General features: G+C 29.5%; 2 protein-coding genes across 2 annotated transcripts; both read right to left on the reverse strand.

Annotated features, from left to right (window-relative positions):
• Positions 1–9,623: 9,623 nt before the first annotated feature.
• On the reverse strand, positions 9,624–10,286 carry LOC145796296 (uncharacterized). Its single transcript, XM_082881378.1, has 2 exons — positions 9,956–10,286; positions 9,624–9,868 (listed from the first exon to the last, which is right to left on the reverse strand). The coding sequence occupies exons 1-2, from the start codon at positions 10,284–10,286 to the stop codon at positions 9,624–9,626; spliced, it is 576 nt and encodes a 191-aa protein (XP_082737504.1).
• A 1,458-nt stretch (positions 10,287–11,744) lies between these two features.
• LOC114308337 (uncharacterized) lies at positions 11,745–15,408 on the reverse strand. The gene is made up of 6 exons (XM_082881379.1): positions 15,347–15,408; positions 14,999–15,092; positions 14,801–14,890; positions 14,221–14,296; positions 13,082–13,585; positions 11,745–12,964 (listed from the first exon to the last, which is right to left on the reverse strand). Exons 1-6 carry the CDS (start codon positions 15,406–15,408, stop codon positions 11,745–11,747), a joined length of 2,046 nt encoding a protein of 681 aa, XP_082737505.1.
• Positions 15,409–23,980: the final 8,572 nt, after the last annotated feature.

Raw genomic sequence — 23,980 nt, forward strand, 5'->3', positions numbered from 1 at the left:
TATTGTTAATGATTTATTTTATAATTTCTCTGTTGAAATTACAATATGATCAATTAAATTTGTTCAATTGATTCCACAACATAAATTTTTAAGTAAAATTTATTTGTAAGCCATCAGTTTCTATTGATTTTAAGCTTTCATTTGAGATATGAATTGATTTTTTCACTTTTTAATTATTTTAGCCTGCAACTAAAAAATCTCATTTGAGATAAGTTTTTTTTATTTTTTTGACTTTTATGGGGGGAAAAAGTAAAATCATTATGATTTGGATGTGACATTGTCTCATTGACTTTTTAGTTTATTTTATCTTTTTGTGACTATTTTAATCCAAACCGTTTATGCTAAACATAGCTTAAGAATGTCAAGGATTGATTAATCAGTGATACTACTATTAGCCACTCAAAGATAATAGAAAATGTCAAAGAAACAAAAATGTCAAAAAAATTACTAAAAAATCGACTCTAAACAGTCTCTACCAATGGTCCCATTTCAACTATGGACATCATTTTCTACCGCATTTTTTTGAACCTTTCAACAATTGGAATAAGAGTATAGGTTGGGTTTCTCTTTTAAGTTCAGATGCTAATTTGAGAGAATTTGTAGGGATGTGGGGTTCATTAAAAGTACCGTTTTGAATCTTTGAACTAGCCATTTGGTAATGTTTTTCACGAATAATTATTTATGGAACAAAATCAAGTCAATCTGATGATTGGAGGAGGAGAAGAAAAAAAATAATAACTGGCCAATCAGAGGCCTGTGGGGGTCATAGGAATGACCTCCAGAGGGGGTCCGGATTTTTTTCCAATTTTGTTTTTCAAATAAATAAATTAAATTGGAAAGGTTGGTAGATCTCTATTGCTGGGTTCACCCTCCTATGTAGTACTTTGTTATTGGGTGATCATCCTTGCACTCAAATATTTTCAAAATTTTAAACCACCAAGTAAATCTTAATAACAATTTTCTATTGTGAATAAATTTTGTTACAAATTTTTTACATGAGTATAGTTGTCCATCAAAATTGGGCATATATACATGGCATAACATTTTAGGGTGAAATATCAATAAATTTCAAAATGTGATATTGAAAATTGTTTAATTCTTTATTTTTTCTTATGAATTAAAAAATCTCATTAAATTGAAAATTACATAAAAAGGTAGTCACTTACATGTTTGAGTTTAATTTTTGAAAGATAAAAATGGATTTCTCCAAATGTAAAATTACACATTTGCGCAATCCGCATTATAGAGGTTTGGAATTTTCCTACTTCTAGAACAAATTTCGTGTTACGAACAAGAGCGTAACATTCCAATAGCATAACACTCTAATATAACACACTAAAACTTTCTTAGGCCTCGTTTGGGAACAGGCTAATTTAGTAACTTTTTGGCTATTTGGCTAAAGGAAAATGAGTTGAACCCCCTCAAGGAGGCACCCCCTTTGACTCTCTCTCTTTCTTATTGGCCAATTTTTCTTTTTTCTTTTTTTCCTTCTCCTCCAATCACCACCCGCCATGTGTGTGTGGGGGGTGGTGGGGGTGGTGATTGGAGGGGGTCTCAATCACTTCCCTTGGCTAAAATATGAGCTAAAAAAAATTAGTATGTTTGGAATGACTTTTTAGCTTTTTACGAAAAGATGTGCAAAAAGTAGAGAGAAAAGAGAATCTTTGACTTTTTTGTATGGGTTGTTGACTTTTTGACTAATTTAGTAACTTTTTAACTTTTTGGCTAAAAAGGTGAGTTCTCAAACGAGGCCTTAGTGTACTTTTTCTAAACGTAACAACGTAACATTCTAAAAGAACTTTTTATTGTATTTTTTCTAAACGTAAACACTACAATGTAATACATACAAAAATTGCTTAGTGTCTTTTTTCCAAATGTAACACTTCAATGGCCCCGTTTGATAGAGCTGTGAGAAAGTGATTATAACTTATAGCTTAATAGGTTATAACTTATAACTGTGAACATAAACTGATTTTTGACTTATAAATTAAGTTTCTCCTCCCTTACTCAAAGAATAAGTTGATTTTTGACTTACAAAAAATTATAAGCTGTATTGTTTAGCTGAACCAAACACATCAAAATAGCTTAAATTAAGTTAAAAACTGAAATAAGCTGGAAATAAACCCTACCAAACAGGGCCAATGTAACACACTCCAATGTAACATATAAAAAAATACTAAAAAATTTCTTAGTGTGTTTTTAAAACTCATAGTTTAAAATTATGCATTTGTCCAAAACTTAATAAGGGATTTTTATACTCCTTTTGGAATGATTTGAAAAATCACACTTTTTTATTTTTTTTGAGTGTTTACATTGGAGTGTTACGTTTTGAAAAAGAACAGTAAAGAGTTTTTTTTGTGTTACATTTTTTAGTGTTACATTTTAAAATTATTCATTTGTCCAAAATTTAGTAAGGAATTTTTGTATTCCTTTTCAAATGTTTGAAGAATCTTACGTTATTTTGGAATGTTTAAAAAATCTCATATTTTAAGTTATTTTTATATTAATTTTGAAATGTTTGAATAATCGCATATTTTAAGTCATTTCAAATAGAAAAATTTATTCAAAATTTGATTCTTATAAGTTGTGCATCTCACATTTTCAGCACATAAAATAATAATAATAATAAAAATAAAAATAATAAAGATATAATCATAAATTCAAATTTTAAATTATATATTAACCTCCGTTTGGGAAGAGAAAAGCCAGGCTTTTTAGGCTAAAGTAGCCACAAAAAACAAAATAGGCTATTTTAGCCACAAAAAACAAAACATCAAATTCAACCCATAATCATTACAATCCTCTCTCACAAAAAAAGTCAAAAAAGTCAAAAAGTCCTTCCCAAATCAGGCTAAAATAGCCAAAAATTCAAAAAGCCAAAAAGTCAACCCACTTCCCAAAGAAACTAAATTTAACTTTTCAAAATTAATTGGTCTATAAAAAAATTTATCAAACAGATCATTATTTCTTGAGATTTATAAATAAATTTTTTAATTTTATTTATTTATTATTTGGTGTCATTATTTGAGTAATGGTTAGGGCAAGTAATTGTCAAGAGTGTACGGATGATACAGTGGAAAGGTGGTGGCTAATGATCAGCCTTTTTTCATCAAATGCTCTTTCTATTTCATGAAACGTTCCTTTTATAAAAAAAAATTGTTTATTGTTTGTTTCAGTAATAATGCATTGCATTTGAAGTCATCCGCGAGGCTCATTTACACGTGGTTTGTTCTCAGCCTGTTAATGATGCCGACTCACCTTGATTCAAATCCTTCTGTTGAATAGATCATATATGTATATAAAAAATTAATAAATAAACAACTAACAAAATAATAAAATAGCAATAAAATAAAAAAATTAACAAAATTTTGATAATTTTTAAAAATAATTAGGACTTGATCATGATTGTAGATGTTTGATCAATTTAATTTTTTTTTATAGATGATATACTTAATAAATCTTACAATATAAACGATTTAGATAATCAGAATAAGTTTTAAAAAAACCCCTAAACTACCTAACATCAGGACTATTGTGCCCTAAAACACAATAGACTCCGCCCCTCATGATATGGGATAAGTCTTCAAATCAAAATTATAAATATTAAAATTTAAAATAGGTCTATCTAATTTTTTGTTCTCTTTCCAACATTGGCCTTATTTGGAAAGTTAAATATGAGATAAAATAGTTAATAAAATAAAATATTATATTTAAACCATACTCATTTCACTTCTCTCACAACAATTAAATTAATTATGGAAAAACCAATTATAATTCCAACCATAATTTTTTAACTAGCATAAAATAATCAAAAAAAAATTAAAAATTAAAAATTAAAAAAACAAACTAAAATAATCTGTTCCCGCCTTGTATCTCTCTCTTAATTAAGGGTAAGATTAAAGTAGGGTATGTAGGGAGCAATACTAGAGTAGCAATCTCTGTCCTCGTCCTCCCTGGTAACACGGGACAATGGAGTTGGCAGTACAATGTTCGATCTCTCCTTATCACTGTGGTCCTGATTATGCCCTTCCCTTCTCTTCTTCGAAAAAGCCTCTTTAAGCTCATCGTACATTCATCATTTAAATGCAATACTCATAAAAAGTTGTCAATAAAAAAAAAATTAATTAAAGACTAAGGAGTCTATTGGTGAATTGGCCATGAGTTCAAATTCTTTCAGGGCTAATCTTTGGAGCGTATCATAGTTGGTTAGGAGGTTGAATTTTAAGTTGTCTAACCAGTACTTTGTGTGGGTTCAATACTCTTCCGCTGTGCAAGTCTTTGACTTAAGGGGAGCTTGTCTTGGGAGGTCGGGGCAAGTTCCCAAGTTATAGTCTCCTCGCTCGGAACGACTAACAGGACACCTTGGTGATCTCTACAAAAGGGCGCTGCCTTGGACCTGCAGGAGAGTAGGGAGGACTTTCCGGTAACAAAAAAAAAGGAGTCTTTTGGAAAGTGGGTTATAATCCACTTTCCAGATTATAATCCACTTTTCTTTCTCACAAAAAGCTTATTATAACCATCTTCTTGAAATAGTCCTAACTTCTCTTCGATTTGATTTTGAAATGAAACGTGTCGTTTGGGAAGAGTTCATTTGGGCTCTTTTGGCTCTTTAAGTCACAAAAGACAAAATATGCTATTTGAGCCACAGCAGACAAAACATTACATCCAACCCATAATCATTACACTCTTCTCTCACAAAAAAATTAAAAAAGCCAAAAAGTCATTCCTAAACTAAGCTTTTGAGCCCAAGCTCAAATAGTCAAAAAAGTCAAAAAATCAACCCATTTTCTAAACGAGGGCTAAGTTTCGTAAATCTATTTCAAAGTTTACATTCATAATTTAAATTATTTAATATTCAAATTTATTAAATATTTAGTTCTTATAAAAAAAATTAAATTGACCAAATATCAACGTAAATCTCATTATTATGAGTCCACAAATGCTGCATCTGATTTCGTATGGGAGAAAAGCAAGGGCCTTTCATTTATAGCTGTAGGTTACATGATGGATCCAAGAACCTGCAGGATTCAGAGAGTTACAATCATGGTGAGTTATTTTGAGTCGCTATTTACAAATAATAATAAGAAAAATGTTTAAGACCACTAATTTAAGAGCACTAGGAGAGCATTAATTGGTGGGTTCCACTTATTGATGTGATGTTTTGGTCTTAAGTTTCTTTTTTTTTTTTTTTTTTGAATTTCCACATCATTAGTGGTCAATTAGTACTCCCAAATTAATGGGATGAATCATTGTTGTAATAATAAATACTTTGATGTAACTTGTTAAAAAAAAAAAAAAAATACTTTGATGCAGTTGATAATTGTTAAGGATATTTTTTTTTTGGTTCATTATGGAAATTTGTTTTTTTAGAATTTATTAAAAGTATTGCTATTAGTATTCTATCAATTATTTTGAATTCTTATTTTTTATTATTTTTTTCTTACAATAATAATTTTAAATGAAATTATTGAAAAAGATATCAATAATTTTGAGACACTCTATTTACAAATAATAATAAATACTTTGATGTAACTTGTTCAAAATAAATAAATAAATAAATACTTTGATGCAGTTGATAATTGTTAAGAATATTTTTTTTTGTTCATTATGGAAATTTGTTTTTTTAGAATTTATTAAAAGTGCTGCTATTAGCATTCTATCAATTATATTGGATTCTTATTTTTTATTATTTTTTTTCTTACAATAATAATTTCAAATGAAATTATTGAAAAAGACATCAATAATTTTGGGACACTTTATCTCACAATTAAACTCACACACTCATTACATTATGAGAGTACCAACTTTCATCACCATCCATTCACCTTTCCCAAATCATACCTTCAAAACTTATACATTCTCAACACTTTGAAAACCCTTTAGCAACAATATTCTCGTGGTAACGGTGACAATTATTTGATTATATACACTTCTCTGGCAATGACAATGAATAGAAATTTTTCCGACAACCACAATTCCATGAGACAAGAGGAGTATAACAATAAAAGATCAAATGAGGTTTATAACTTTGACGGTATTCTTAATTCAAAGGAGATTAGTTTTGCAAGGGTAAGTTTTTTGAAAAAAATAACAAAAATAATAAAAGTTGTTCATCATTTTTTCAGGACTAAACTCCCCGAACATATGACCGAAATTCAGGAATACATGTCCGAACATTGTTTATTTATTCGGAAACAAGTAATCGAACATCTCTTATTTGTTCGGGAACATATAATCGAAACTTATGGAAATCGCAGAATCCACAAAAAGAAAATTTTGAATCAACAAAAAAAAATTCTATATTTATTTTTTCATGTCATATACAAGTATGTGGAGATAAAGTAGTAATCATCTTCATGAATTTTTTTAGGATTTTTTAGAGAGAGGTTTTTTGGGGTGTGGGGGTACGCATTCAATTGAATGGGTATAATGTTTTCACAAGAATAATTTTGGTATTATTTGAAAAGAGAAATTTTTTTTAAGGCTTTTATAAAATTTATAAGTGGAAGTACAAAAAAATAGAAGTTCAAAATAATTGATAAGATACAAATAGCAACACTCTTCATCAAAATTTTATTTTATTTTTGGACTGGAAATGACCATATTAGCCTTATCAAAGATGCCTTTGTTGAGAGTTAAAACAATACTGACATCCTTAAAAGGACGTTTCACCAATTGTGGCGTTGAGATCAACGGTTATGTGAAAAAGTATTAGAAATTATCTTCTTTCCAACTTAAATGGAATTAATATACTTTTGAAATAAAGAATTTATTTTTTTAGACCAATCATAAATCATTTAATCAATTAAACTAACTCAGTTAACTATTCTTATACACTTTTAACTTAGAGGTCAAGGATTCATCGTTGTGTTGGTGGGTTAGTTAGTTACACTACAATTACCTGCGTGATGTAATCTTTTTCTGCATTGACATTAAATAAATAAAATAAAAATAATTCAATTTGTTGGGATGAAACAAGGACATGGCGTGATCTGGCTTCTGGCAACACAATTAATAGTTCACCATTTTTGGGTTGGGTCTATAATATTGGCCCCATTGTACAATGTATTATTACTTATTTTTTAATTCGGCCACTGCAACATTAGAACACCAATCGATTCGGTTTTATTTTGTTTAATTCAAGTTGAGAAAAAATCTAGTATAAAATTGAACATTTCAATTTTATTGATTGAGGAACAGAAATTGATCGTTCAATTTTATTTGATTAGCATAAATGAAAGATACAAAAAGTGTTAAATGCTTCTTAGAAATTTGTAAAATTCCATACTGACATAAAAGTAAAGAAAGAGAATACGATCTACTGTATAAATCTATCCCTTCTTAACAAATCGTGTAGCATTTTAAATATAACAAATTGATCAGTATTGGTGTACATTTTTACAAAATCAAAACAAATTCTACCTTACAAATTGATTAAGACGCAAAGTTTTTAATGGATTCTGATGATCAGTTCAATTAAAGTTGATGTCACAATTTTTTTTTCTAATAATGTCATTTTTTAACAGTCACTCTGCAATTGTTAAATTCAATCATATTTACAAATCTATAAAGGCTATAAATTCTTACTTTTGAATAATTACCATAATTGTTAGATTAAATTATAATTTGTACAATGCGTTCCACCTCCAATAAATTTAAAAACGAAACAAACAATATTGTACAATGTGAGACCAAACCCTTACAAAGAATTCGGACAATTGGGTCCACCTGTGGACGTATCGCATTGCACGCGGCCTACCTCATTTGTGCAAGTTTTGGACATTCATAATGATGAAAATTGGCCCAATTTCACTAGTGTGATCTTGTACATAAAAGAGTACGCATAAATACATTGTAGAATTGGATATAAAATATATATGAATGAACAAAATTTTATAAGTAAACTCTACTAAACAATTTTATAAAATTTTATTCATTCATGAGTTATCAACATCTAACTTTGTTTTCAATTTTCATATTTATAGCACAACTTTTTATATGAATACCCCTAAAAGATATATATACTAGGGTATGCTTGTGCCTGAAGGCACGGTGACCATTAATATATGAAAATGTAATTGAATATAAAATTATTGGGTTAAAATGTAATTTATTTAATTTGTTGGGAAAAAAAATTGAGGTGAAAATATAAATAGATGATCTGTATGGTTTTGAATTTTCAAATGAATTTTATAATTAGATTTTTGAAAAGAGTTTGGAGTATTGTAGTATGATGACACAAATGCAAACAAAGATCATGTCACCAAATATTTACTATTGTAGTATTTTTGTTTATGTAACCCACTTGCAATTTGTAATAGAAAATAAGCATTTTATTATCCTAGCCAATAACAGTACCCAAATAAATTTTTATATCCACATTTTTTTAGATAGTCAGTTTTGGTTGAAGTAAAGAAGAGAGATCTCAAAGTTATAGTTTTGCATCAATTTTAATGTAATGGTTAAAATCTACCAATTTTTATGGTTTGGTGGTCAGTTTATTGTGCAGAAAATTAAATAAATGAAAAATAAATAAATTGTATGCTACTTGGGGAATAAATCATTTTGAACATAAATTTTCTAAATTTATAGGTAAACGAAATAGTGAAAAGTAAACACATAAATGCTACGTAAAATTCAAGCACAATAAAAGCATAAGATTTTAAACAAACAACAAAATGTAAATCCCATAACACAGAAACATCTATATAAAAATCAGACAAAATACGCCAGCCAATGCTATGCAATAGAAAAAAATAAACAACAAATTAAGTATACCAGCTAATACTCTGCAATACAAAAAAAATGCCAAATAACAAATTAAGCATACCAGCCAGTGCTCTGCAATACAAAAAAAATGCCAAATAACAAATTAAGCACACTAGCCAATGTTCTGTAATACAAAGAAAATGCAACACCCTTCCTGATAAAAAGATAACCAAATAAAAATATGATTAGTTTTGTTTAACCTAATTCAAGAGCATATTAGGAAGAAAAAACAAAAAAACAAAAAAATATATATCACCTAGCGTGTTACATTTACAAAAACAAACTCATAGCATAAATCAATAATTCAAATGAATATTATCTAACATACATCTAAACTTAGTTATAAATTTCACATAGATAAAAGGCTTTACAATACTATTGTAAGTAATAAATTTCACATCAATCGGAAACTTTACAAAATATGGATCGTAGCTAGCATATATACGCTTTTTACAAAAATAAATATGAGATTCAAACTTGTTCTTTCTTAAAAATCATAGAAGCGCCTCATCACTTTCCAAAAAGTCCTCGTATCAACTTGTATGTATCCCCAGTGAGGAGCATGCACGACAATCTATTAATTTATGAAAATAAAAAAAAGTTAGTATATTAGCAAAAGAAAATTTATATATATATCAAAACACTTTCAAATTGAAATTACCTTATTACATCCCCATCGAAGCAATCTAGTTGTATTTATATTTTTGAGCTCCATATATTTTTTAACCCAATCTTACAAAAGTCGACACATATAGTAAAATATTTTAAAAATAACAATTTGTAATCAATAGAAACAAATTTATCAATAAATAAATTGTACCTTTTGACAAAAGTGGTTTGATTCATAAGTAACACTATAACAAAATTTCAGGATAAACAATGTTTGTAATAGAATCTGGCTCATCATTAGGAAGGAGAACACTTATACGATCAAAGGATGTGTATCTAGATAGGGCCACATACAATTGCCCATGACTAAAAACTGGTGTGCGCAAATCAACTCCAACAAATTTCACAGATTGCCCTTGAGATTTATTAATGGTCAGGGCATATGCCAATCGAACTGGAAATTGACGTCTTGTCATTCGGAAAGGCATTTCTGAAGAAGACGGTGTCAAAGATATCCTTGGTATGAATACCAAATTGCCACATTTTTCTCCAGTTAAAATTTAAGCTTCAATTATACGAGTATTGCATCTAGAAACCATCAATCTTGTGCCATTGTACAGTCCATCTTTTGGTGCAATATTTCTTAACAACATTATAGGACAACCTACTTTCAACTCTACCTTAAAAGCCGGTAGCCCAGGAGGATCTAATGAATTTAAATATTCATTAGGATATCTATTTATTATAGTACGATCAATTTCATCATCTTTAGACATCTTGTCTGCTGCCAAATAAGTATGTGTGTTGCTAGGAAAAATATTCAATGCTGCAGTATTGATAGCATTGACATCATCATTCCGTGCAGAAAGAATTGTACGTTCAGTTAAAAATGTTGCAGTCGATGTCATTGCCACATCCAGTTGCAGATAAACTACTGAGATTATGTCTTTTAGATCTTGGCATTTGTGTATTGTTGATGGAAGTTTAACAATTTCTTGAGGATTGGTCCCAATCTATTTATAAAAATAAATAAATAAAATAGTAAGTAAAACCAATTAAGGTACATAAACGTAAATGTATTTCGTCAATTTAAAAGAATCATATAATAGAGAAAAAGTTTGAAGAAATATTACCTCCATCAAGAATTTTGCAAAATTAGCATTTTCAAGATTTGCATGATTCAAGCGCATGTTCAAATTTAAAGGCAGAACATGTATATCCTTCCATAGAAAAAAGTGTCTTAATGATGCATTCACAATTTTCTCACTGACTCCTTTGGTTATAATTGGTAAGATTTGTCAAAAATCTCCACCAAGAACAACAGTGATACCCCCAAATGGCTTTTCATTATCACAAGTGTCCCGAAGTGTGCGATCAACTGCCTCAACACAATGTCTATGCTGCATAGGAACTTCATCCCATATTATAAGTTTTGTTTCTCTAAACAATTCTGCTTGTAATGATTGCTTGCTAAATCTACAAATTGAATTTTCTAATACATCCAACGAAATGGAAAATGTTGAATGAGCAGTACGACCTCCTACCAATAACAATGATGCAATTCCAGATGAAGCCACAGTAATAACAATATGGCCAAGGCTGCGACACTTTAATGCAATCGCATTGTACAAAAACGTTTTTCCTGTTCCGGCACCTCCATTCAAAAAGAAAATAGTTCCTTTATTTTCAAAGACTGAGGAAGTGATTGCATCATAAGCTGTTCGTTGATCATTGTTGAGGCGATCAATAATAATTTCTGCATCTGCCTGTTGTGCCTCATTATGCAGTTGTTGATGTTCGAATATCAACTTGTTACCAACTACTGCACTCCAATTTGTAAAAGGTTGTGGCATTGACGGGAAGTCAATTAAACTTTTTCCTGATTCTTGGAGCATTTGATTCAAAAGATATAGACCATAGTCTTCAATTTGAGCCTCAGTTGGTTCAGAAATGACAAACAATGTTCGAATCTTATGTACAAGATCATCACATATATGCATTGAAAATTGATTCCATAATGCATATGGTTGCAGTGGAGAGCACTGAGTAAGAATAATAGTGAACAATCTCCTTAATTGATAACCAGTTTTCATAATTGCAGCCTCTTTAAGGCATTGTATCCATTCTTCATCATCTTCTAAAAGTCCTCTTACAACACATGCTGATTTAAACGTATCATGCAAAACATTATTGACCATGCATAAACATTGAAACGATTTTGGTCCTTTGACAACAGTTAATAGCAAACGCAAATAAAATCTCTCATCACAATTAGGGCTAGCAAAGTACATTCTACCGATTACATAGCCCTGCTGCCTTGGTTTCCATTTCTTTTCTGAATTAAGCCAAACAAAATGTTGTGGAAATTATTGGTAAGTGAATGGACATTCATCTTCCATAGAAGTGAAACATGTAAAAAAACCAGTAAGAGTTGACATTTGTTGGCTAGCTCTAGAAATAGTTGCTTCTAATGATTCATCAGGATTAAAAAGAACGCGGTGCATTCTAGGTAAATGAAGTGCTAAGCGTACAACTGTTGGTATCTCTGTATGCAATGGATAACCAAATATTCGCCAAGCAGCTTCTGAAGGTCCAATATACCTCGCATTGAGATATTGTTGAATCTCATTTATCAATCCCAACACCATCGTTGTACGATCATAACCCTTATAAATGTACTTGTGTATATACTTGTCGCATCTCATTCCGGCACAAACTTCTACATTTATGTGACAGTTGAAACGTTTAGAAAGATATGCATTGTATGGTACAATGTCTCTATTATCAACTTCTTTCCCCCTCACAATATGAGCTTGACCATTATTGCGACGACGATAGATAGGATATCCATCTTGATCCATAGTAGTTGTTTCTGCGAACGCTCGAGGGTATCTCTTAGTGCATTTACCATTTTCCATACATGGTACTTGTGGATTTCGAGCACCACATGGTCCATGTACCATACAACACTTGATAGTTTCAAAAAGCATAGGTTCATCTTTTGGATCTGGAAATTCTACACAAACCAATTTGTCTACTTGAGCACATGTCCGAATTTTGTCTATACCCTTAAGAAATAGAAGTGCATGCATATGAGGAAGGCCTCGCTTTTGGAATTCAATTGTAAAAACATGCGTAACTTTATTACCAAACACTCGGTTTGTTTCTATCTCCTTCATCAAGCACTTTCTCTTTAACTTAAAAACACGGGCAATTAAATCAGGACAATCAATAGGATTTTGGTGCGGTAATAATGCCGAAGTAATTTCTGGCCAATTAGGATTTGCAGTCATGGTGAGAAAAATGTCTGGATGTTGGTTGTATCGTGTGATAGCCATTGAGTCTTGAAAGATTTCAAACATGTGTCTAGGACCTCCAGGAAATGAAGATGGCAAAACAAACCTTTGACCAATTTGATTGGGTTGATGGTCATTTGGATCAATATCTGTCAAATCTTGGTAAAGTTTAGCACGGATCTTCCCTTGATTAAGCTTGTAGTAAGTCAACCTATTTTGTTCAGTTGCGGCCCAAGCATTAACCAAAAACTCTTGGAACAATTTTCCAGCTCTCAAAATTGTTGAATACTCTATGGGTCGTTCAAACAAACGATAACTATAAAAATCCATTTGAGTAAGCCGATCAGTTGAAGGCCGATCACGTTTAATATCCCACAGTTTCATCTCAGGTTCCCATCCAAGCTCACCATGTGGAAATAATAAAACATAATGTAATGGCAAATATGCTGGGTGACTTTCATTGATTTGAATTAGCTCATTATTTCCATGTAGATGTAAGATAACATCTCTCATTTCACTAACCTTGGTTCCATCACCTGGTATTGCAACTGCAATCTCATCTATAGTTGGTAGGTTATACTGTCGTCGATCTGTCGATGAACTGTAGTGGAGATGAGCAGGCAAATTTCGTCCTGTCGAGGCTAATTGATTCAAAATTGCATGAGCCTGGCAAAATTTAGCAACGAATGCATTAACCTGTAATAAACTATCTTGAATAGTTTTTAGAACATCTATTCTTAATTGAGGATTTCTACGATTGCGAACTTCTAAAGCTGAATCAAGTTCATAAATGTACAATTGCGCATAAGCTGCATCTTGCCCTGATTGTGGTAGTAGTAATCCTGTTCGATGTCGCAATTCCCCATGGATAGTGAATGATGTAGGGCCTCTTCCAGTAAGTACTCTTGGATCTAATGTAGCACCAAGACTTGTAAAAGCATTGGTTGCATTGTACACTCGAGTATAATGTCAAAACGATTTTGATTTATCATTATTCCCATCATATAATGCTTGAAGAAGTGAAGGGGGTGTAATAAACAGAGGAAGCTTAACCTTCCCTTTTGAACAACATGTTCCGAATAGAGGACGGTTTGGAGATGATTTTACTAATTTTTCATCCATCCAATGTAATGCTGAACAGAAAGGACATAATACATCCATCTTGCCAAGAGAATGACGACATGAATTTATATGTGCTCGAGTACCAACCATTGGACTCATAGGCATACCCTCTAATTCCTCATTAGTACATAGATCCTCTTGAAGGGAAGGAGTTGTAAGGGTAGGCCTACAAATATTGGTTCTGTGTAAATTAAAATAGAATAGTAATAGTAGGAGTATGTATTTGAAGAATTAAACACAGTCTTTTACGAATTCCTTTGTGGAGCTAAAGATGTGCTTGGCATTGAGAACGAACATGTGGAAGGATGTGCAACCATTGTTCGTTTTTGCGCCGACTGAGTATCCTCAGTTGCCTTTGTTTCTAGTTCCAAGCAAGCATGACTACGACGACACGGTATTAAAGAAGTTTGTCTCGGTTGAATACATTCCCTTGATTTTTCCCATTCTCGCCGTGTACGTTGGGCCAATGTAGCTTTTGATATAACATTGTCATTGTGTACCTAAAATGTGAACATTATATCATTGATGCCTAAAATACAAATGTTATCGTATACTATTTTTTTTTTTTTCTTCCTGCCTTGTGATAATTTTAAGAATATTTTTACATTTTCTTTGTCCTACTTCCTTTTCCATTTTGCTTCATTTTCCCTCTTCATGCCTTGTGATATAATAATTTGCTTTTTAATTATTGTTTTCTCTTCCTTCTTGCCTCACGATGATTTTAAGAAAATTAAAAATATTTTCTATGCCTATGTTCCTCTATTTCTTTGCTTAGATGTTATAAAGTTTTTCTTGGAGTTGATAAATGTTACAATTATTTTTTAGGAAATGTAAAAGAGAGCTAAAAATACTTTGTTTGAGTGTACAGAAAATAAAGTGCACACAAAAAAAATTGACAACACAGTTTACATTTTTAAAAATATACATGATCAATGTTCACTTAAACAATATGATTGGCTTTTTTTTACTCGATAAATATTTTTTTAAAGATGTTGAATATATACCATTGGACATGCGTTTTCCTTTCCTTTGTCAAAAGAAGTTACCTTTTCTTTTCCTTTAGACATTGCCTTGGCCTTTTCCTTTTTCTTTGCCTACCAAAAATAAATAAAATTTATTCAGAATACGAAAAAGAACATGTATTTATAGAATTTATTAAGATTACGAAAAAATAATATGTTGAACTTGATATTTATACTTACCTTAGAATTGCGGACAATATTAAGATTGCACTCATCACGAATAACAACATCGATATTCCTAGTCTCATGGAGGAATGGGCTTGCATGAGTAGGCCTACAAATATTTGTTGTGTACAAAATAAAATTTATAAAATAAAATCTTAAAGGCTCAAAATATGTATTTATAGAATTAAATACAATGTTTTACCAATTCCTTTGTGAAGCTAAAGATGTGCTTGGCGAAGTAAGATGTGTAAACATTACTCATTTCTGAGCCAGTGGAGTATTAGTTGTGCTTGGTGGAATCAATTCTCTCGATCTCTCTCGTTCACGTCACAAACGTTGTCCCAATTGATATGAAGAGCTTGCCTTATCATTTCTTTCGCATTCTCGCGGTGCACGTTGAGCCAATGCAGCTTTCGATATAACATTATTGTTATGTGCCTAAAACATGAAGATTAATTTCATAAGATGCCTAAAATATGAATATTATCATCTACTGTTTTATACTTTTCTCTTCATTTTTCATTTCTATTAATTTATTTTATCTTAATTCCCTTTCCTTATGATATTTTGTAAAAAAATTGAAAACTCTTTCATTCTGTATCCCTCCTCCCCTCATTCCTTTTTCGTTCTATTCCTTTTTTTCTTCTCTTGTAGATGTTAATGTCAATAACAAAAAGCCAAAAAAGAATAATAATAATTTAAAACAAATATAATGTTTTTGTACAAATGCTATTTTAGCATGCTTCAAAAAAAACATTTCACAAATTTATATGAAACTGTTTACTATAAGAACAGTATATGCCACTGTACAAGTAGCATGTCAATTTTACATTTTAAAATAATAATAATAATAATAATCAAGGTTCATGGTCCAAAATAAATATTTCAAAAAAAGAACTTTAAATGGAAATGTTGAAGAGCCATACTACTGAACATGCATTTTCCTTTCCCTTGCCCGAAACGATGGTCTTTTCGTTTTTCTTCAACAATGCCTTGGCAATTTCCTTTTCTTTTGCCTACAAAAAATAAAGAAAATTTTTAAAGAATAAAGAAAATATATATATGTAGAAAGTTTTTAAAATATATATAAATAAGAATATACGGTGTTTTGAATAAAAAAAAAATCTATATAATTAAATTGGGCCTACCTCTCAAACACGGATGACATTAAGGTCACGCTCATCACGGATAACAACATTAACATTTCTTTCTTGAAGAAATTGGACCTAAAAATACAAAAGAATTAGAGGTAAAAAAAAAATATATACATGTAAGAAAATGAGTAAAAGGAGCCAATATTACAGTTCGACGTAGGTCTCCATCCATCTGTAAATTATAAGAAAAGAGCATTTTGTTATAAGGAATTAGATAAAAAATTATGAAAAGAAAAGAAATTTGACTTTTGCTTATAAGAAAAATGTTTTTTTTTTTTTCAAATAAATAAAAAGAAAACAACTTACGTGACCAAAAATAGTAATGTTATCCATAATTAGCGGTTGAAGGTCAATGGTGTCTCAACCTGAAAGTGTCTGGTTATGTAAATTTGACAAAGATAACTATATGAAGGCAAAATGAGGTTTAATAATTGCCATAAAGAAAAATTAATCGCTACAAAATTAACAACCTCCGAACATATTTTAGTTAACAACCTAGTTTAAGAAGTTCGTTTGTGCATGAATATCACAGATGGAGAAATTGACCTACTACAGGATAGAAGAAAAATTATAATTTTTTTATGTCTTCAATATACATTAAAAAGGATAGAAGAAAAATTAAATACTCTCATAGAAATCTTCATAATTTTTCTCTATTGGCCAAAATGTAGAACTATTGCAATACATGATTTTGTGGTTGATTCTATATAGTAACTTTGCACTGACAAAGGTTAATTCTTATGGATTGTATTGCCCATTTTTCCTACTAACAACTAAGTAAATTATAAAAAAATATAAATTATACTAATGAATAAAATTTTAGCAAAACTTAATTACAGAAATTTAATTACTAAATTTGCATTTTAAAATGTGAAAACAAAATAAGTAAAAAACTACAATAAAAATTTATAAAAGGGCTCACCACACTGTAACTGAAAAATTACAAATACCTTTTGTATTATTTGTATAATTACAAATGCCTTTTTCAAAAAAGTATACTACACAGTAGCTTATTTACTCCAAGGAGTAATACTCTCATAAAAATCATTAAAAAATTATTAAAACAAATTTTTAAAATAAGGTTAAGTTTTTTCAAAAGTCCTGATAAACATCTAAAAAGTCTTTTTTTTTTGTTTGAAAAATTCCAAAAATAAAATTGAAAAAGCTAAATAAACTGGACTCTTTTTAAAGAGAGAGAAGCCTATGCATTTTAAAATTGCAGTTCAATAAAAAATCAAATTAAAAACAATTCACTAAAAGCAAAAAAAATAAAGGTTATCAAATAAAAATGGTTAACTTTTTAATGTTCCCTTTTCCTTTCAATCAACAAATTCCCTTCAAATCCTAAATTCAAATACAGCCTAAGAGAGATGGAAAAAAAAAAAAAAGACCTATCATATTACAAAATTAAACTGTAACAAAATCTTTGTAAAAATTTAACATAACAAAAAAAAAAAAAAAAGAATAGTTATTCAGGCCCAGAAGTTAGACTTATTTTATAGGTCTAGGGATATGTTAAGAAGAGGACTAGTTGATAATTAAATATTATCTAATTATCAACCAATCATCTTCTTAACACATCACTGGGTCTATAAAATGGGTATAAAAAATGAACTTGTATATCATTATTAAAAAAAAAAAAAAGGCATAAGTATTCACATAATTCATCATACATTCCAAAAAAAAAAAAAGTATTCTCTAGAAATTGAACAGCTATATACCAAGATACATAACTATACACATTATATTAGACTTCTTTCTAAACCAAACATTAAAAGCTTAATGTGTAATCTAATTATTGAAAATTCAGAGACCAAACATGAAAATTCAAGGGCATTAAAGAAATCATTAAAGAAATTTGAGAGAGTTCATTAATTAACCCACTACATTTCAAGAAAGAAAGTAGGGAACTAATAAAGAATTGCAAGGGAAAGACCTCCCAACCTAAGTATCTGCTTGAGAATCAAAACTAAAGAAATATGAGACAAAAGGATTAAAAAAAAAACACACAATTAGTAAGAGCACTCCTCAACATTAAAAATGTATACGAATCTATTTTTATGTTTGATGAGTAAGACTATGACCATTGATGATTAATGAGAACCTCAACCCATTTGATTAAGATGAAATAAAAATGATTGTTGACATGAAATATAACTGTAAGAAAGCAGAATGTGATTTAGTAATTGCCATAAAGAAAAATTAATTGACACAGAATGAACAACCTTATAACATATTTTAGTTAACAACCTACTTTAAGAAGTTCGTATGTGCATGACTATCACAGATGGAGAAATTGAACTACTACAGGATTGAAGGCAAATTATAATTTTCTTATGTCTTCAATATACATTAAAAAGGATAGAAGAAAATTTGAATACTATCATAGAAATCTTCATCATTTTTCTCTATTGGCCAAAATGTAGAACTATTGCAATATATGATTTTGCAGTTAATTCTATATAGTAATTTTGCATTGACAACCGTTAAATTCTTATGGATTGTATTGCCCTTGTTTTGTACTAACAACTAATGTATACCACACCAAAACAAAAACAAAAAAAACAAAAAAAAAAGTAAATTACAAAAAAATATAAATTATACTACTTATGAATAAAATTTTAGCAAAACTTCAATATAGAAATTTAATTACTAATTTTGCATTTTAAAATGTGAAAAAAAAAGTAAAAAACTACAATAAAAATTGATAAAAAGTTTCACCACACTATAACTGGATAATTACAAATATCTTTTGTCTTATCTATATAATTACAAATGTCTTTTTCAATACTCATAAAAATTATGCTACACAGTAGCTTATTTACTCCCATGAGTACTACACAGTAGCTTATTTAATCAAAAATATCTTTCATTAACCAATTTTTCCATACTTTCCATTCAAAAGTTCTATTTATTTATTTATCTGTTTTTAATTATATGTTTTATAAGCAATGAAACGGTAAACAAAGTTAAAACTTTCAATTTCCTTTTCCTTCCTTTTTCTCACATACCAAACAACAATGCATAAGATTCAAACTTCATTTTCCTCTTTCTCTCAACAATCAACCGCCAAACTTAAAAGAGAGAGAGAAAGAGAGAGAGAAAATCTAAAAAAACAAAGATCGAAGTACTAACCAGAGCGTCGAGAAACAATCTGCAAGTAAGAACAAAACACAATCAGAAATCAAACAAAAAATTGAAAAAGAACAAAAAAAAAATTCACAAAAATGAAAAATTCTGACCAACCGTCATTTTGTCAACCCATATTTGGTGAGTAAAAATATGATTATTGATAATTATGACTATTGATAATTAAAGAGAGTCCCAACCCATTTAACTAAGATGAAATAAAAATGATTCTTAACATGAAATCCATTTTTCCTCAACCCCCATTTGAGAGAGAGAGAGAGAGAGAGAGAGAAAAGTGGGTGTTGAAACCCAATTGATTATTAAAGAAAAAAACGCAATACAGAATTTCATTTTGTATTTTGAGACATTTGAGACAATTGATAAAATTTTTAAAATTCTGACAAACTGTTATTTTGTCAACCCATATTTGGTGAGTGAAAATATGATTATTGATAATTAAATAAAGTCTCAACCTATTTAACTAAGATAAAATAAAAATGATTCTTAATTTGAAATCCATTTTTTCTTAACCCCCATTTGATAGAGAGAGAGAGAAGTGGGTGTTGAAACCCAATTGATTATTAAACAAAAAAAACACAATACAAAATTTTGTGCATTAATTAACCCACTATAATTCAAGAAAGAAAATAGGGAACTAATAAAGAATTGCAAGGGAAAGACCTCCCAACCTAAGTATCTGCTTGAGAATCAAAACTAAAGAAATATGAGACAAAAGGATAAAAAAAAAAAAAACACAATTAGTAAGAGCACTCCTCAACACTAAAAATGTATACGAATCTATTTTTATGTTTGATGAGTAAGAATATGACCATTGATGATTAATGAGAACCTCAGCCTATTTGATTAAGATGAAATAAAAATGTTAAAGAGAGTCTCAACCCATTTAACTAAGATAAAATAAAAATGATTCTTAACATGAAATCCATTTTTCCTTAAACCCTATTTGAGAGAGAGAGAGAGAGAGAAGTGGGTGTTGAAACCCAATTGATTATTAAAGAAAAAAGCGCAATACAAAATTTCATTATGTATTTTGAGACATTTGAGACAATTGATAAAAAATTTAAAATTCTGACAAACTGTCATTTTGTCAACCCATATTTGGTGAGTAAAAATATGACTATTGATAATTAAATAAAGTCTCAACCCATTTAACTAAGATGAAATAAAAATGATTCTTAATTTGAAATCCATTTTTCCTTAACCCCCATTTGATAGAGAGAGAGAAGTGGGTGTTGAAACTCAATTGATTATTAAACAAAAAAACACAATACAAAATTTTAACATTTGTTGAAACCCAATCTATTTTGTTTAACATTTGATAAAATTTTTAAAATGTTTAACATTTTTGTTTTTGCTATTAAAGATTATAAGAATTTTTATCACTAAAAACAGGGTGCAAAATAAAATGGGCTTTTGATTATGCAACAAAATAAAACAGGGTGCAAACCCCTCTTGTTGGCACTAGATCTTTTGGGTTTCAATTTAATGTTTCAATTTCATCCCTATAATGTTTCAATTTCTATTTCGGTTTGTCATTGGTAGGGTTCAATGAGATTTTTGCTTCAGAATTTTTTTTTTAAAGAGAGTCTCAACCCATAAGATGAAATAAAAATAATTCTTAATATGAAATCCATTTTTTCTTAACCCCCATTTGATAGAGAGAGAGAGAGAGAGAGAGAGAGAGAGAGAGAGAAGTGGGTGTTAAAACCCAATTGATTATTAAAGAAAAAAAACACAATACAAAATTTTATTTTGTATTTTGAGACATTTGAGACATTTGATAAAATTTTAAAAATTCTGGCAAACCGACATTTTTTCAACCCATATTTGGTGAGTAAAAATATGACTAATGATAATTATGACCATTGATAATTGTAGAGAGTCCCAACCCATTTAACTAAGATGAAATAAAAATGATTCTTAATTTGAAATTCATTTTTCCTTAACCCCCATTTGAGAGAGAGAGAGAGAGAAGTGGGTATTGAAACCCAATTTGATTATTAAAGAAAAAAACACAATACAAAATTTTAACATTTGTTGAAACCCAATCTATTTTGTTTAACATTTGATAAATTTTTTAAAATGTTTAACATTTTTGTTTTTGCTATTAAAGATTATAAGAATTTTTATCACCAAAAACAGGGTGCAAAATAAAATGGGCTTTTGATTATGCAACAAAATAAAACAGGGTGCAAACTGACCTATAAGTAAAACAGGGTGCAAATAGAGTGCAAACCCCTCTTGTTGGCACCAGATCTTTTTGCTATAAATAAAACATGGTGCAAACAGGGTCCCACTTGGTGAATCAAACTTATAAAATTTAGCTTGTTTGATCAATTTTTTTTTTCTTTGTTGGGTTTGTTTTTGTGATATTGTTTGATCAAGTTGAGAACACCCCAAAGATCCAAAAATAAAGCCACAATCACCAACCCCATCTATAGAACAGAGCCCCTCAAGATTTCTTAAAAATTAATAACAAAGTCATATATTGAAATAAACTCCAAACAATCTCCATCCCTCAATCACAAACAAAGCTTGACCTTGATAAAATCCAACACCTTTACCCACTCTACACATGCTCCGTTAAAAATACATTCATTTCGAAACTTCCAAAGAGACTAAAAAATAGCAATCAGAATTGAAAACCCATACCCACCTGATAATGATATTGTTTGTTTTTGTGATATTTTTTGATCAAATTTAGCTTTATCTTTGTGATATTGTTTTTGTGATATTGTTTTTCTATAGAATTGTTTTTGTGATCAATTTAATCAAACTTGATCAAACTTATACAAAACACAAATCATAATCTAAATTGTTAAACTTATAGAATTGTTAAATACTTTTGTGGCCAACACGCTATTGATCAAACTTATAGAATTGTTAAATTTCTTTGTCTCATAATCTTAGTACAAAACACAAATCAAAGTGATTAAACAATCTTAAAAAAACCTAATCCAATCTAATTCAGTACCCAATCTAACCCAATACACACCTACTATATCACAAAAGCAATATCACAATGAATGAAATACATAGACAATATGACAGAATAAAATATGACAGAATAAAATATGACAATATCACAATGAATGAAATACATATACATAGACAATATGACAGAATATCACAAAAACAATATGACAGAATAAAATACATAGACACATTTCAATGAAATCAATGAAGGGTTCAATAAAAAAAAGAGATGAATCCATCTCTTAACATGGGAAAGAGAGGCGGAGTAAGTGAAGAAACACAAACAAATCTAAAACAAACAAATCATCTTGACCCATAAACAAATGTTTTGCTTCATAATTTTTGCTGCAGAATTTTTGCTTCAGAGTTAAATTTTGCTTCAGAATTTTTGCTTGAAGAAACAAATGTTTTTGAAGGTTGATTCTTAACAAGGTTGATTAAACTCAAATTTATCAAACTTACATACCCTAGAATCAACTTATAGCCAACACGCTATTGATCAAACTTATAGAATTGTTAAATTTTTTTGTCTCATAATCTTAGTACAAAACACAAATCAAAGAGATTAAACAATCTTAAAAAAACCTAATCCAATCTAATTCAGTACCCAATCTAACCCAATACACACCTACTATTGTTCATGACAGAATAAAATACATAGACACATTTCAATGAAATCAATGAAGGGTTCAGTAAAAGAAAGAGATGAATCCATCTCTTAACATGGGAAAAAGAGGTAGAGTAAGTGAAGAAACACTTGAAGAAATTTTGCTTCAGAGATAAATTTTGCTTCAGACAAATCATCTTGACCCATAAACAAATGTTGCTTCATAATTTTTGCTTTAGAGATAAATTTTGCTTGAAAATTTTTGCTTGAAGAAACAAATGTTTTTGAAAAAACAAATTAAACCCTCCAAATGCTTCAGAATTTTTTTTGAAAAAACAAATACATTTTTGCTTTAAAAACAAACCCTCCGAATGTTTGAAGAGACACATTTTTGCTTCAGGAAAAAACAAACTGAAGGTGGGGATGAGGGGATGAGCTTACCTGGTGATGGTGGAGAAGAAAGCTTTCGATTGAGCTTTGTTCTTCCTTCTTCAAAGCTTTCTCAGAGCTCTTTGTTCATTGATACAGATGATACATATGATGTAAAGAAATGATGTAAAGAGTGCCTTACCTAGTGAGTGCAGTGGGTTGGTGAGAGTAGATTGGTAAACAAATCTGAACCATTGAATTTTAGTCATTGATAAATCTAGACCATTGAAACTCTTTTCAATCTCAGCCATTGTTTTTAAATTGGACAAATCTAAACCATTAAAGATAGTTTGTGAGAGATATATTTTTAAGAATAAATCTAAGCCATTGCTTTTTAAATTAGATAGATCTAAACCATTAATTTCAAAGACATTTTCAAACTCACCCTTCTATTGTTATATATATATATATATATATGTTGGTATTTTTCATAATAATATAAGAAAAATATATAAAATAAATTAAATAAAAATGACAAAATAATTTTTTTATTTAAAGAATGAAAAACAGAATAAAATACACAACTAAAAATACAGAAATGAATTAGATTACATTACTAATAGGACAAATTATTAACATCGATAACTAAATATTAGAACTCATCTTTGTAAACTAAATTTTTGAAAAAATAAGAACAAATGATAAGAAAAGAAGCAAATCAAAACCTGCACTAGACAATTT

This window comes from Camellia sinensis, chromosome 7 (assembly GCF_055761805.1).
Source record: "Camellia sinensis isolate YWXY chromosome 7, ASM5576180v1, whole genome shotgun sequence".
In the NCBI taxonomy this organism is placed as follows: Eukaryota; Viridiplantae; Streptophyta; class Magnoliopsida; order Ericales; family Theaceae; genus Camellia; species Camellia sinensis.

What these genes read in the sequence shown, in the direction of transcription:
- LOC145796296 (XM_082881378.1), bottom strand. Translation starts at nt 10,286, where the DNA reads ATGACATCGACTGCAACATTTTTAACTGAACGTACAATTCTTTCTGCA. An exon ending in GGTTTCTAGATGCAATACTC is followed by an intron (nt 9,869 to 9,955) that starts GTATAATTGAAG and finishes CGTCTTCTTCAG; the next exon opens with AAATGCCTTTCCGAATGACA.
- LOC114308337 (XM_082881379.1), bottom strand. Translation starts at nt 15,408, where the DNA reads ATGTTATATCGAAAGCTGCATTGGCTCAACGTGCACCGCGAGAATGCG. An exon ending in AATGCGAAAGAAATGATAAG is followed by an intron (nt 15,093 to 15,346) that starts GCAAGCTCTTCA and finishes AAATATTTGTAG; the next exon opens with GCCTACTCATGCAAGCCCAT. An exon ending in AGGAAAACGCATGTCCAATG is followed by an intron (nt 14,297 to 14,800) that starts GTATATATTCAA and finishes TTCACATTTTAG; the next exon opens with GTACACAATGACAATGTTAT.